We start from the raw sequence: 16,770 nt of genomic DNA on the forward strand, positions 1-16,770 counted from the left end.
TCCTTTCATCCTAAAAATACGTGGAGTAGATCAACTTTAATAGAATGTGAAAAGAGTGTTGCAGAACTAAAACCAATACTGAGGATAAGGGATCAATGGAAATAGTTCCCAATGTTCCTGATGGAATTTGCTAAAGAAGAAGACTCTGTTGGAGAACGAAAGGACTCGAAGAAACTATTTATAATCAATGATGTGTTAGGCTTAGTGTCATATCTGCATGGTCTTTTTTTTTTTATTATTACAGAATTTTTAGTTTATTATTAAAGTTTATAATAACATTTTATTTTATTATTATTTTTTTAGGCTGTAGAGTATGATTATGTTATTCCAACGGTGAAAAGTGAAGTTGGAGATGATTACACTGGTGCCATTGTAATTGAGCCAATCAAAGGTTACTACAGTGATCCTATAGCTACCCTTGATTTCTCTTCCTTATATCCATCCATCATGATGGCCCATAATCTTTGCTATACAACACTTTTAACACCCCATACTAAAGACCATTTACAAAAAGATGAGTTTATTAAAACTCCTTCAGATAACTATTTTGTGAAAAGCTCTGTAAGAAAAGGGCTCTTACCAGAAATCCTGGAAAATCTGTTAACAGCTAGGAAAAAGTAAGTGAAGATTAATGAAATAACATTTTCTTGTCAAATATGTAATTATTTAATTTGGTTAATGAATATTCAGTCCTAATAGTGAATTTATTTAAAAGGATTACAGTATCTTTTTCAAGTAAGAAAGTTGCAATTTGTCCTTAAATTAAACATACTTGTAATGCAGTTTATGTAGATAATATAGTAGATGCTCACTATAGCAAACCTGTAGGTACCAGAAAAATATAGGTTGTACTCGACTTACGACGGGGTTACGTCCAATGTCTCCATTGTAAGTCAAGGACTTTTTTGAATTCCTGATTTGTTTGATTTCTGTTATAATATTTTCATAAATTAGGTTTCTATTTAACTTAAAACAGTTAAAAATGCATAAACTTATATAAATATTTATAAATTATTTATTAGCACATATAAATACATAAATAAAAAATTTAAGATATTGGTGATAGGCTTTGCTTGTTGACTAATGGCGACGCTGCAATACACATACAAAAGCAATGTGATATATGTATGTATATGCTGGCGGCAAAGTTAAATTCGAGAATTTTTGGCCATCGTAAGTCAAGGACTACCTGTCATTTGTTATAGCACAAGGTTCACTATAGTGAATATAAAGAAAAAGACCACCTCTTCCCATTCTGAGTATATAAATATTCGAGAAGGTATTGGAATTTCATTTTATAACTGTGATGTCTTGAACTTATCTGATGCTAAGCTTTAGCATGGTCATTGGAATCATTTCTCTTTTCCTCCCCCTCCCCCAAGCACTGCATAATTCTGAAGTATCGATAGGCAGCCATTTTAAAATACTTTAAACGTTGAATAGCTGAGAATTATATTCTATTGCTACCTTATTATTTCATATTTAGTATTGTATTATTTCTATATAAAACATATGAATAGAAAATTACAAAAAATAGGGATATTGCTGAGGCAAAATTTATCTTTAGCAGCTAGCAAAACATTTGTACTGGACTGTTGTAGTTGTATCTAACATGCACAATTCATAAAAAATGCAATGAGAAGATGTATTACTTTCTGCATTTTTTACTAGGGATGTGGATATGCATATCCCTAAAATTAATACCATCCTTACTCTAGATTGATGCATGTCTGATCCACATTCCCTCATGCACAGCACTGATCTGGTATAAATTTTTGTACCTCCTGTAGGGGGGGGGTAAATATTTTTAAAAAAATCAACCACCTTATCACAAATTACAACTGTGGTAAATGCATACCATTCAATTTGATTGCTACAGAAACAGTTCAAATTGTAAACAAAAAAAAAAAAAAGGAACTAATGTCCTATCAAGCTACCCTCTAGAGGCCAGGACAGAAAATGGCTGAAAAGAAGAAGTTATCTTAGAACATCTGGCTGCCAGTCTGCTGTGAAGTGCTGTTATTATATTGTTACGTCATATGTTCTGAGGACAGATAGACTTAGTCTTTCTTCCTGTATGCATAATCTGTTCCTCCTTCCTCCATTCTGTTCCATCATTTTTATTACTTTCAAACTGGAGTCCATTTTCACATAGTTAATTAAAAAGCTAAAATGAAATGGCTCGGCCACCAACTTAGACATCCACCCTCTGTACCCATTGATGATATGGTCCTCTATGCCCCTACAGATGGAAAAAGAAAAAGAGGCAGACCCCGAACTCCATATTGGAAATACATTAGCAATATTCTCCACGTTTTCCCCAACTCTCTGCATCAGAGATCTGTCAATTAGCATATGACAGAGAAGCCTGGTTTTCCTTCATGTCATAACCTCCAAGTCCTATCTTAGTGTACTCAGACTACTTATTTGTTTTGATTGGTTTCCCTATTTATAATTGTAAAATTATAAATAAATGATGATGACCTCTTCCCCCCTACCATTTCCTCAGTTGTTTGGTTCTGTAACAGTAACTAGGTTGAAGTATATATTTAAGCACATAAAGGATTACAAGAAGATACATGTAATCATTTGTTTACTTTTGTTTCGAAATGTTTGGGTAAGACACTATGTCACCATAAATGAAATTATTGTATGGAAATTAAAACAGCTAATTTGTTTTACTAGAATGCCTTTTTCCTTAGCATTAAGTTTCAGCACATATTTAATAGTGTTTATTTCTTAGAAAGAATAGGGTTCGACAACAAAAGTAAATTTACATTATAATTTTCATTATCGACTTTCCGTTAACTGGAATATGGGATCTTTTTTTATTTAATTAAAAAGTAACCATTTAAACATAATCTTTTTAAGAAAACACAGATACAGCACTACTGGTCATTTGATTAAACTCCTACTGACTTACTGAGACACTTATTTGGAGTTTTAATTGAATATTGATAGTACTATGAAAGGATTAAAAACTAATTTTAATGCTTCCAGTATTTTCTCTAGTGTCAAACAAGGATGTACATTATCTCCTGTTATTCATTATCTATACAGATCACATTATAAAGGAAAGTTGTATTAAACCTGGTATCAAAATTGGAAATATTAATCTCGGCTCTTTACTTTATGCTGGTCATATTATACTTCGAAATAAATTCAGTACGGGGAGCTTAAGGGTCAAAGCTGTATAACTGAGAGGAGACCTCCACATAGCCTTTAAAGGAATTCAGAGAACCGACCAGGGTTTCTGACCTAATGTCCAATCCTCACCTTCTCGTGGTGCACCCTGTTGGGTATCTACTTTGATACTGAACGAACGAGGATGGGCTGGCAATTTGGGATTTAGCCGACCAAATTGTATTCTTATTGGTTAAACCAAAATAAAAAATGATGGTACAACATGACAAAATTTCATGCCGGCTGGGGCGTCGCCCGGTTAAACAAGGCCCCCGTTGTTTTCGCCAGGGAACCAGGGCGAACAGCGAAAAGTCAGCTACTGGAACAAATCTGAAAACAAACCCCAACTCAACATCACCAGAGTTAAAGATCGGTACTATCAACGTAAGAAGCCTGAATGGCAAAGAAATGGAGCTAGCTGAGGAATTTGATAAGTACCAGATCGACATAATAGGGGTGACTGAAACAAAAAAGACCAAAACTGGTGAGATCTTTCTGAGCAATAAATACAAAATGTTATATTCAGGCAATGACAATCAAGGAAAAGAAGGAGTAGCCATAGTATTCAACACAAAATATGAGGCTAATCTTCTTGAATGGCAGTCAGTCTCAAGTAGAGTAATGTGGGCAAATATGAGAATGGGGAACTGGACAATGAAACTTATTTGTGCCTATGGTCCCACAGAAGGTTCTACTAAGGTAGAAGTGGAGGAATTTTTTGAGGCTTTAGAAAAAGCAACTGACACAATGAAAAAGGAAAAGTTGGTCCTTGTTGGGGATCTGAATAGCCGAATAGGAAATGATTGTCAGACATAAAAGTATTTTGGAAAAATTTGGAGAAAAGAGCAAAGCTAATAATAATAGCAAATACCTGTTGGATTTCTGCTCAGGACATGGACTGGTTATTACTAACACCATGTTCCAACATAAAAATGTGCACAAATTCACATGGAGAGAAGAGGCAAGGAATAAGAAAAGTCTCAATGACTATGTTATTGTTGATAGTGAAGTTTTCTCCCTGGTGCAGGACACCAGAGTGTACAGAGGATTTGAAATTGGAAGTGATCACTGTTTAGTCTTGAGCAGGATAAAATTGAATTTCATATTGAAAAAAATAACATGTAAGAAAGTTTTAAAGCGAATAAAAGTTGAGCAGCTCTCAGATATGAACTGTAGACTAAAATACACAAAGATTATTGAAAAGAAAATGAAAGAGTTTGAGAACAGGAATCAAACCTTGGAGATTCATTGGCAAACTCTGAAGAAAACATTAATTGATTCTGCCGGAGAGGCATGTGGTGAGGTTGTGTGCAAGGATAAAAAAATCAAAACTCCCTGGTGGACACAGGAAGTTAAAGAGGCAGTGAAGGAAAAGAAGAAAGCATATCAAAAGTTCCTGGCAAATAAGTCAGCTTTTACTCTTACAGAATACAGAGACAAATGTAAGAAAGCTAAACAGTGTGTAAAACTAGCTAAACAAAAGTCATGGGAGGACTTTGGCAAGTATATAGAAAATAAATATCAAGAAGGTGACAAAATATTCTGGAGGTTGTTGAAGAAGCTTAGGAATGGAGGAAAGAGTGCTGTAAAAGGAATTAGAGATGATAAAGGTGAAATGAAAACAGGAGAAAAAGATATCCTTGAAGTATGGAGTAATTACTTTGAAAAACTGCTAAATGAAACAAGCAGTGATGACAGCACAGTGATAAAAAACACTGACCAGGCATGCAGTCAGGAATACATATCCATACTTGAAGCAGAAAATGTGGAAAGGCAGCAGGAGTAGATGATATTCGACCAGAAATGCTGAAGTATGGTGGTATAAGAGTCTTACAGTGGCTGCACTGCATAGTTCAGAAAGCCTGGACAGAGGGAAGAATTCCCGATGATTGGAGTAGAGCTCTCATAGTACCCATATATAAAAAGGGAAATAAAACTGAATGTGAGAATTACAGAGGTATTTCCCTACTGAGTGTTCCTGGCAAGATCTATGCAAGTATACTTGAGAAACGGTTGAGAAGAATTGTGGAAGAAAAGCCGGGTGAAGGACAAGCTGGATTCAGGCCAAATAGAGGCTGTCAGGATCAGATCTTCACTTTACGACAAATAGTCGAGAAAGCATGGGAATATAACAAAGATCTGTATTTAAGTTTTGTCGATTTGGAAAAGGCATATGACAAGGTGCCAAGAGAGAAGCTATTCAATACGCTGCAGTTATATGGTGTCAATGGGGCATTATATCAAGCAGTACTTAGTCTTTATTTGAGTTGTGAGTCAGCAGTTAGAATTGAAGGAAGTACAGGAAGATGGTTTAATGTTAAATCTGGTGAGACAAGGATGCACATTATCCCCTCTGTTATTCATTATCTATATGGATCAAGTTATGGAGGAATGTGGTATTAAACCTGATATCAAAATTGGAGATGTTAATGTCAGCTCTTTGCTTTATGCGGATGATGTTATACTTCTAAATAAATCCGCTACAAGTCTGCAAGATTCTCTGACTAAATTGAATAGCTGTTGTAATAGATATCGTATGAAGGTCAGCAATAAAAAGACAAAGACAATGAAAATAGGCAGAATCATTGAAAATGTCAACTGTGTTGTGAATGGAGAACCTGTGGAACAAGTAAAACATTTCAACTACTTAGGCACAATTTTTACTGAAGATGGTAAACTAAATATAGAAACAGACAACAGAATCAGCAAAGCTGGTATCATGGGAAGTCAATTGAATAAATTCATATGGAATAAGAAAGAAATTAGTCGGAACACTAAATTAGCTGTATACAAGACTGTGTTCAAACCGATTTTAACTTATGGATCTGAGAGCTGGGTCAGAAGTAAAACACTTGACCAAAGACTAGAGACCGCAGAAATGAGAGTCCTGAGAAAGATTAGAGGCGTGAACAGATGGCATCAATGGCAATATCATATTAAAAAATGAGGATATTAGGAAAGAACTTGACATTGTCAGCATCCAGGAATGCGTTAGCAGAGCTAATCTCAGATGGTATGGTCACTTAAATAGAATGGGAGAGGAAAGATTAGCAAAACAAGTGTTCTCTGCCAGGTTGGCAGGAAAACGACCTAGAGGAAGACCAAGATATAGGTGGATTGATACGGTACAAAGTGCCTTAGACGATAGAAATATAAGATCTGATAATGTTGGAGTCTTGACAAGTAACAGACTGATTTGGAGGAAAATTGTAGATAGGAAGTTAGTAATGATGTAATTTTTTCATGTAATACTGTCATATCCTGTACACCCCTTGAGGGTACATGGCAGGAATTTGATGATGATAAATTCAGTACAATTCTGCAAGATTCCCTGACTAAATTGAATAACTGTGGTAATAGATATGGTATGAAGGTCAGCAATAACAAGACAAAGACAATGAAAATAGGCAGAAGCATTGAAAATATCAACTGCATTGTGAATGGAGAACCTATAGAACAAGTAAAGCATTTCAGCTACTTTGGCACGATTTTTAATCATCATCAAATTCCTGCCATGTACCCTCAAGGGGTGTACAGGATATGACAGTACTACATGAAAAAAATTACATCGTTACTAACTTCCTATCTACAATTTTCCTCCAAATCAGTCTGTTACTTGTCAAGACTCCAACATTATCAGATCTTATATTTCTATCGTCTAAGGCACTTTGTACCAATTTTTTAATGAAGATGGTAAATTAACTATGGAAATAGACAACAGAATCAACAACGCTGGTATGGTAGGAAGTCAACTGAATAAATTTATATGAAATAAGAGAGAAATTAGTCAAAACACTATATTAGCTGTAATACAGCACAGTGTTCAAGCCAATTTTAACTTATGGATCTGAGAGCTGGGGTAGAAATAAAACACTTGACTAAAGACTAGAGACTGCAGATATGAGAGTCCTGAGGAAGATTAGGGGCTTGAAGAAATGGTATCAGTGGCAATATCATATTAAAAATGAGGATATTAGGAAAGAACTTGACATTGTTAGCATCCAGGAATGTGGAAGTATTGCTAATGTCAAGTTGTATGCAAAACAAGTGTTCTCTGCCAGGTTGGTAGGGAAAAGACCCAGAGGAAGACCAAGATATAGGTGGATCGATACAATAAAAAGTGATTTAGAAGACAGAAATATAAGATCTGATGATGTTGGTGACAGGTAATAGATTGATTTGGAGGAAAATTGTAGATAGGAAGTCAGTGGTGATGATGTAAGTTTTTCTTGTAGTACTATCATATCTGTACACCCCTTGAGGATATGTGTCAGGAATTTTATGATGATGATATTTTGTCGGTCACTGACACATCTTCAGGGAGTACAAATAACACTTGTAACCCACACACAAATACTTAATGATAAATTTGGGTGAGTCTAAAGTCCTATCTATGTGGTGCACCCTTACTGGGCATTTGTAGGTAGCATAGGATGTAAACTGGGACCTCTGACAATTATTGTTTCCCAAACTTTGGGAAGTTTTATGCATCCGTATTTGTTTAAATTAGGTTGATTTCTGAGTGCCACTGCAGATTCCAAAAGCAGTTTTTCCTTTTTAAATTTACTATGGTTGAGCATGGTGGTTACTTTCCGAAGATCCTGTGAGTTGTGTTCAATACATACATGGTCTGCAAGGCCAGACTGACCGTAGTTGTGATTGTAGATATAAGATTTATGTTCATCTAAACCGATAGTGGTTTATCTGCCTGTCTGTCTGAAGTAAGCCAACTTGCAGGAACAGGGTACTTTATATACTCCATGCACTGAGAGAGGAAGAAGCTGATCTTTTGGATAAGAACAGCAAGTGAGGCTTAAAAGCTGTGTAGAGATTGTCCTTTTTTAAAGAGATGGCCAAGGAATGGAGGAACTGATTGCTTTTTTAATTCTCTAATCACTGTAGCCTTTGGATAGGAAGTTGTTATGTATATGGTTGAGTTCATTTGAAAGAGAGGTTCCAGTGAGTTGTGTTCAATACATACATGGTCTGCAAGGCCAGACTGACCGTAGTTGTGATTGTAGATATAAGATTTATGTTCATCTAAACAGATAGTGGTTTATCTGCCTGTCTGTCTGAAGTAAGCCAACTTGCAGGAACAGGGTACTTTATATACTCCATGCACTGAGAGAGGAAGAAGCTGATCTTTTGGATAAGAACAGCAAGTGAGGCTTAAAAGCTGTGTAGAGATTGTCCTTTTTTAAAGAGATGGCCAAGGAATGGAGGAACTGATTGCTTTTTTAATTCTCTAATCACTGTAGCCTTTGGATAGGAAGTTGTTATGTATATGGTTGAGTTCATTTGAAAGAGAGGTTCCACTTTAACAATGATTATAGACTCTATTGATTAGAGTCTTAATGATGCCATATTGTTGAGAGCGGTGGTGGGAAAGTTTGTGAATGTATCTGCTTGTATGAGTGGATTTTCTATGTACAGTGAAGGAGAGGCTACCAACCAAAGCCATGCTATTAAGGTGTCTAAGAAGAGTAAACTATTGTTATTTTCCTTTTCCATCATAAACTGGATTCTTGGATTAGACTGTTGAGGTGACTGAGGAAGGAATCAAATATGTCTGGGAGCAGGGCATAAGGCCAAATAGAGAACACATCTGTGTATCTTAACCAGATAGAAGGTTTGAGAGGGTCTGTCTATAGCTCATTTTTCAAAATTTTCTATATAAAAGTTAGCAAGACTGGGTGAGAGAGGGGAATCCTTAGCGGTTCCCTCTATCTGTAAATTTTGTTCTTTTAAGCTTTACCTGAAACTTACTACCTTTATCCATTCTACCAAAGATCATCTCCCTCCTCTCTCTCTCTCTCAGTGCCTGGAGTATATGAAGTACCCTGTTCCTGCAAGTTGGCTTTCTTTGGACAGGTTGATCAGCCACTATTCATTTAGATTAACACAAATCTTACATCTGCAATCATGACTATTGTCTATCTGGCCTTGTAGACCATGTATTGGATACAACCCACAGGATCTTCTGGAAGAAGACCACCATGTTCCACCATAGTAAATTTGAAAAGGAAATTCTGTTTTTGGAATCTGCAGTGGCACTCAGAAATCAACCTAATTTACACAAATATGGATGCATAAAACGTCCCAAAATTTGGGAAACAATAATCATCAGAGGTCTCAGTTTACATCTTAGGCTACCTACAAACACCCATAGATGTGCGCACCACCTAGATAGGACTTCAGAGTCACCCACGTGTTTCATTAAGTATTGTGCTGTCTTTCTGTGTCTTCCTGAAGATGCTTCAGTCACAGACGAAATATTGGAAGCATTAAAATTAGTTTTTTTTATCCTTTCCTAGTGCTGTCAATACTCCATTAAACCTCTAGCACGATGCCCTCCCAGCACCTAAGCCTTAATACACAGGTACTAATCATTCATGGTGAAGAAATAACACACAAATCAAGAGAATACTGTAAGTCAAAACTACATTTATCTAGGCAGTTAAATTGGCTGGTCTTTATAAAAAGATGTCAGGATACAAAAGTGATACCTAACTGCATCAAACTTTAAATCAAATTCCAGTCGAAAAAAGCCTCTACATATAAACTTGCCAGCCCTGCACTACTGCAAGAACAGATCACTGTGACTAACGCCGCCATTAGCTTGTTATAATCTGAGCTCTCAGCAATCCTCAACCCTGAACTTTCGTCCATTCTTTCAGACATCACGGAAGCATCCCCACAAAAAAAATTTCTAAAAGTAAAAAAATAAGCACATCAAAAAGTATAACAGTTTGTGTAAATCTAAATCTCACTGCAAATTCAACTGCTCCATACAGTAGTGAATCTATCTTCAAAAAGTCTCAACAAAGATGCCGTCAGCACCCTAAGCCTTGGCCACAATTTTGCCGTCGCACCAAAAGAAGTGCCATTGATAAACCTAATGTACAACATAGAATGCAGAATCTGTCCAGAAATAGCCAACAACATCCAAAAAAGTAATCTATCTTCTGGTCAAGTTACTGCTCTCAGAAAGTTACAGAAAGATAAAAGTATTGTCATCACCAGAGTGGATAAGGGTAATGCCACAGAATATAATCAAAAAATGGATATTATTTTCTGTGATCATGTCTGCCTGGCTGCCAGACATTACAAAAAAACTCAAATCCTTCGGTTTCACTTCTCCCCCAGATATATAGTTTACCTCAAATCTGCAAATCTAATCCTTCCTCCCCAAAACCTATAGCAGATGCCACTGATGGTTCATACTACAAATTGTCAAAACAGTTGGCAAACTCTCTCTTCCTGTGTAGGGAAGAGCTCTTGAGCTACACAGAGCCTGTGTAGCTCAGTGGATGTGGCGTTTGCATACCACCGCACTTGGCCGCACGAAGGAAGACTTCATTTCGAGTCTAGTCGGCAACTAGAGGAAATTTTTCTAAGCCTTTTTTCGACCGGTTCCCGAGTTAGTCGATCTCTGGCACGGGCAAGCAGGTTTTTCCTCCCGGAAACTCGGGTTTTTCGTCCTGTAAACTCAAGAAAATCGACCGTAGAACCCACATTATTTCAGACATTAAATATATTGTGTTAGGGTTAGGGACCACGAGATGGCGGTGCATTTGAGCCGTCTCTCTTCACTGCGTACCGCTTAATTAGTGATAGCTTTGGGCCATCTGTCTCTGATTGGGTACCAGTGGAGATTGAACTGCCCACTCAGTCTCCAAAAGTTAGATAGGGCTAAATGGCCTCGCCTACTCCCGTATACGGGAATAAAAAGGCGTTAGCTGATTTTTTTTTTTTTTTTTTTTTTTTTAACTCTCTTCCTCCCCCTTTACTGGACTTGCTGTATCCCATATAAAAAAACTCTACCGATAAAACCCTGATTGAAAATATAACTAAATAATATAGATATATTGGTAAGCTTTGACATTCCCTCACTGTTTACCAATTCCCTTAAATGACACCCTAACACTTAAGAAAATGTTTTCCCTTCCACACGTTTTCCTTTCCCTCACACGTATCATCTTAGATCTCTTTATCTTTGCCATCAATTCTGGTTATTTTTCTTGGAAGAACAAAATTTACAGACAGATAGAGGGAACTGCTATGGGCTTCTCCCCCCCCCCCCCCCCCCCATTCCCCTCTTGCTAATTTTTACATGGAAAATTTTGAAAAACAAGCTATGAACTCATCCCAATCTCTTCAGAAGGATTTCAGAAATGCCATCACCATCCCTTACGTCCATTGCACATGGAAAAAATAGCCATATCTTTAAAAAAGTACAGCCTCTACACAGCTCTTAAGTGCCCCATCAGAAACTTGCTACCCTTATCAGTTCTACCAAAGATCAGCTCCCCTCTTCTCTCAGTGCCTGGAGTGTATAAAGTACCTTGTTCCTGCAAGTTGGCTTACTTTGAACAGACATGTCAATCAGCCGCTGTCTGTTTAGATGAACACAATTCTTACATCTGCAATCGACAGCAACACAATTCGTTCATTCATACCAGTGTTGGCACGTATCATCTTGACCCCTGGCAAAATTTTAGCCATGTGCTACGTGTAGTTCTCGTTTGGCAAACATTTAAAATGACCATGTTTGCATTTTTCATAAAAATGGGGAAAAAACAAGTTTTGTGTAGTGACTTTTATTTGGAGAAGTGGACGGCCGTGCAGATCAAAGCTGAGTTAAATGCAGTTCATGAGGACTCTGCACCAGTTAAAGACTATTTATTTTTGAATAAATGAGTTTAAATGTGGTTGTAAGCCCATTGAAGATGAAGCGTGCTCAGGACGTGGTCACTTCAAAACTTCTGAGTCGCTTCAAAGGAAACGATTGATAAAATCCATGGTATCGTTATGGAAGACTGCCGAGTGAAAATGCACGAGATTGTTGAGATTGTAGGCATCTCAACTGAATGGGTGTGTAATATCCTGTATGAAAAATTGCACATGAAAAAGTTGTGGGTGCCGTAATTGTTGACTGCCGATTAAAAAGACATTTGAACGTAGTGTTTAGCAATGTTTATTCTCAATTTGTAGGATTTTTTGCGTCGATTCATGACTGTAGACGAAACGTGGATTGACCACTACACACCTGAGCCCAAGCAGCAGTCAAAACAGTGGACAGTGCCCAGTGAAAGAGCACCAAAAAAAAGTGAAGACCGTTTTGTCAGCTGGAAAGGTAATGGTCACTGTTTTTTTGGGATTCCCAAGGAATTTTCATGATAGACTATTTGGAAAAGTGTAAGACAATAACAGGAGTCTATTATGCGTCATTGTTGGACTGTTTAAAAGAAGAACTGAAGAAAAAACAGCCAAGATTGGCAGACAAAAAAGTTCTCTTTTATCAAGATAATGCACCATCCCACACATTGGCCATCGCAATGGCAAATTTACACAAACTGAGGTTCAAATTAGTTCCACATCCCCTGTATTCACCGCAATCATAGGAGGATGTCATCAAGGCTGTCAATGACTATTTTGCACAATTTGACAAATCCTACTTTTTAGATGGGTTGAAAAAATTAGAAACTCACTGGACCAAATGTGTAGACCTCGATAGAGACTATGTTGAGAAATAAAGGTGATTTTTTTCCCAAAAAAATGTGTTTGACTTATTATTTTTTTTTTTTTTTTTAAACTTTTCAAACAACCCTCGTATGTATTGGACACAACTCACAGTATCTTCTGGAATAAAACCATGTTTCACCATAGTAAATGTGAAAAGGAAACACTTTTTGGAATCTGCAGTGGCACTCAGAAATCAACCTAATTTAAACAAATGTGGCTGCATGAAACTTCTCCAAATTTGGGAAACAATAATTGTCAGAGGTCCTCTCAGTTTACATCCTAGGCTGCCTACAAACACCCATAGAGGGCACACCACCTCGATAAGACTTTAGAGTCATCCAATGTATCATTAAGTATTGTGCTATCTTTGTGTGTGTGTTACAAATGTTAGTTTTACTCCCTGAAGATGTTTTAGTGACTGAGACAAAATATGGGAAGCATTAAAATTAGTTTTTAATCCTTTCTTAGACTTTCCATTATATCTCCAATATATATTAGTTTTTAATCCTTTCTTAGCCTTTCCATTATATCTCCCAGCACTTAAACATTAACACAGAGACATACCATTTAAAACTAAGTGAGAGAGAGAACATTTTTTGTATGGCAAATAGAGTTTTGCATAATTTGTTGAACTCTGGTTATGACAGACCATTTCAGCAAACTTACTTGAAGATACTCTAAATTGACTCCAGTAATTGAACTGAACTATAAGAGGAAGAATGTTATCCTTGATTCAATATACAGACAATAAATTACTATTTACTCAGTAGTTTCACATACAGTATGAGTTTCAGGTAAGTTCATATTTTGAATTTCTCTATTCATATTTCTCTCCATAGCAAACATTGGTATTGCCTGCTAAAAATATATGGCATGAATTTATATTTTGCAATAACTTGAAATATTCAAAATTTGCTTGTTATTTTTTGCAAGAATAATACTAAATATAAAGATGACAATGATTTTAGTTTATCCCTTCTAAAGAATATAGGCAGGCTGATAAATAAAATAATAATACTATTATTATTTATATTGGTTCTCCACGGAGTCAAAGGACTCATTGCAGGAGATCCACTCTATCCATTAACACAATACTTATCATGCATCTCCTTAAATCTATTCACTGAAAAATAATTTCACCACCAAGCACGGATTGGGAAACAGATATAGTGAGGAATGAGGTTGTAAAGGCAGTAAAATATCTGAAAAACTGTAAAAGTCCTGGGAATGATGAGATCACTGGAGAGATGTTGAAACATTGTGTTAATAGACAGGTGATAATAGACAAACTATACCGGTTATGTAGCATGGCATGGGAGTAAGGCAAAACACCAAAAAAACAAGTAAAATGGACTGCAAAAATTACACAACAGTAGCTGTAATGAGTTGTGGGAAAACTACCTATGATGATATTAACAGAAAGAATAAGAAAACTAATGGAAGAAAATCTGGAAAACAAGCAAGCAGGATTTAGGAGAGACAGAAGTACCGTGCACCAAATACCAATGTTAAGATTAATTGTGGGGAAAGCTCTACATAAAAAATAAAAATGTTTATACCTGTTTTTGTTGACTTTCAGAAAGCATTTGACAGTATAGATCAGAAAGTGGCATGGACTATACTCAAATCTTATGGAGTGGACAAGAATGTGATATGGCTCTTGTAGAACATCAATGGCAATGTAGAGACTGCTGTAAGAAACTGTAGAGAAATAGGAATATGATTCTGAACAACAAGAGGCACAAGACAAGGAGACCCAATATCCCCAAACATCTTTATCCTGCTTTTAGAAGAGCATTGGATGTCATAAAGAATAATATAAGGGAAATTTCAATTTAAGGTACTAAGATAAACAACTTGCAATTTGCAGATGACATAGTTATTATTGAAGAAATTAACTAGAAAGAACAGTGCTGAGGTTAAGTGAAGGAAAGGGATATGGGCTGATAATGAACATCAATAAAACAAAAACAAGGAATATTTGGAGAGAGAAGAGGATGAAGTAATTAAAGGTTAGTGAACAAGAACTGGAAGAGGTTAGGAACTTCTTATACCTAGAGAGCCACATAGTACATGATTTTTACTGTAAGAAAGAAATAAGATCCCAGATAACAAAAGCCAAAGTAAACCTACAGGCAATGCAAGATACGGAAAAGTAAATCAGTGAGACTTCCCATAAAGCTGAGACTGTTGGAAACATGCATATTCACAAGTACTCTGTATGGTTGAGAGTCATGGGTAATGGTCAAAGACTCTGTGAGATGAATATTAGCTTTTGAAAGAATATGTTATAGAAAGATTTTTCAAATTGGATGGGTACAAAAGGTAACAAATGAGGAACTGTTTGTAAAGTAAACTGCAAAGAAAATCTAATGCAGAAAATAACTGGATAACAGTAAAAAGATCAAAATCTTGATGCTGGTACAATGGAAGGTATAAAGAGAAGAGGACAACCAAGATGAGAGTGGGTAGATGTGAAAGAGTTTGCAAGATTTGAATCATCTCACAATGGACAGAGAGAATTAACAAAGGATGGTAAAACAGGCATTGGACCCATAGGCAATGTTGATGATAAAAAATATCTACCAATTAAAATATTTAAGATAAGTAAATTAACTTTTACACTAGTTACCTGTAACTAAGTTTCCCATGTATCTGCCTTCATTTTGGATACACTTTTCTCAACATTAAACTCAGATTTGAAAGTATTTTGGAAAAATACATAGCTGTAAAGTTTGAACCAGTCTTTGGGAGATATTTTGACTCTTTATCAAGTGTTAGTGATGTCTGTGTAGGTGACTTTAGAGGACCAAATAAATAATCACTTGGAGCTAAATCCAGACTGTAGGCTTCCAATTCCACGATCATCTAACCAAATTTAGAAATTTCTTGGACAGTCTGGTGAGTGGTATATTGTTGTTTTACTGCGATGTTAGGTTATGGATGATAATCTTACAGTTGGAAGAACAATGGAATTGCATCCTTCAATTGGAAAACCCTTGAATTTGATTCTCATCTTGAATAGAGGAATCTTTATATGAACTTTTTCAATTTGAAGGTGAGTTAGCTGATTTCATGCCATGGTAGCAGGTTTTTTCTCCCAGAAACTCTGATTTTTCTTCCTGTATAGGCAAATTGGCCATGAGAAGACACAATTTATAGACAAAAAGAAATACTATTTGCGGTGGTAGTGGGCAGTAGATGGTGTTGTGCATATTTAGTAGTAGTAGTAGTGTCGTAGTTGGAGGATCGAGTAGGGGACAGTGAGGTTACTGAGTGGTGTGTCATCCCACAATGAGTCCCTTGGATTCCTGGAGGTGTCATATAATAATAGTAATAATTTCATTTTAGTGTTTTTTTGTTTGTTTGTTTTTAGTTTCTGCTAAGTCTCACAATAACTTACCCTTTATCATTTCACACTCTCTGAAGATACTCTTTTAACAAGCATTGAAATATGAGATCCAATAAATCCTAAGTTTTTCATGTGTTTAACTATTATTCATCTTTTTAGTGGGTATGACATATATACAGTTTCACTCACTATATCTTACAATGACTGCAAGAATTGTTTCCTGTAGCCAATTTGGTGTCTATGGGACTTTGGTTGGGCTTTTCAGTAGTTTTTATAGCGAGTGAAATTGTTATAATGGTGTTTGATTTTGATATAGTGTCAGTCAACTATACTTTGAAACTAGATATTATGCAGATTTCTCTTTCTATATTAGGTATATTTCTTAATACATTTTAACAGTGTACTTCAAATTGTACAATTTAATTGGCAATTTTTTTCCAGACCCCAAAAGGTATATTTATAAATTAAAGATGCCAAGAAATTATATTCTTGGTTTAATCTTTTATACAAATGTAAGCAAACAAAGTTTGCACATGAATAACTTCACCAACTTAAACCAAGAATATGATTTTTTGGCATCTTTAATTTATAGAGTAACCAAGTGAAAAAACTTGCATTATTTATCTCTAATCCAGAGTATTTTAGTAATAAGGTGTGACAAGTGAAACTTTGAAACTAGATATTATATGTAAATATAAGAGGCCATAACT

At 36.0% G+C, this 16,770-nt stretch overlaps 1 protein-coding gene across 4 annotated transcripts in view; it reads left to right on the forward strand.

The window, feature by feature from the left end:
- PolD1 (DNA polymerase delta 1, catalytic subunit) overlaps positions 1-16,770 on the forward strand; it is a 235,125-nt gene that overhangs the window by 106,882 nt on the left and 111,473 nt on the right. For all 4 annotated transcript variants that reach the window (XM_090414807.1, XM_090414808.1, XM_090414806.1 and 1 more), the window contains one exon: positions 304-617. In XM_090414807.1, the coding sequence (XP_090270933.1) occupies positions 304-617 (314 nt within the window). The remainder of the gene's footprint in view (positions 1-303; positions 618-16,770) is intronic.

The sequence above is a fragment of the Typopeltis vanoorti genome, chromosome 25, assembly GCF_054136105.1.
Source record: "Typopeltis vanoorti isolate ZY-2024b chromosome 25, IOZ_Tvanoo_1.0, whole genome shotgun sequence".
Lineage (NCBI taxonomy): Eukaryota > Metazoa > Arthropoda > Arachnida > Uropygi > Thelyphonidae > Typopeltis > Typopeltis vanoorti.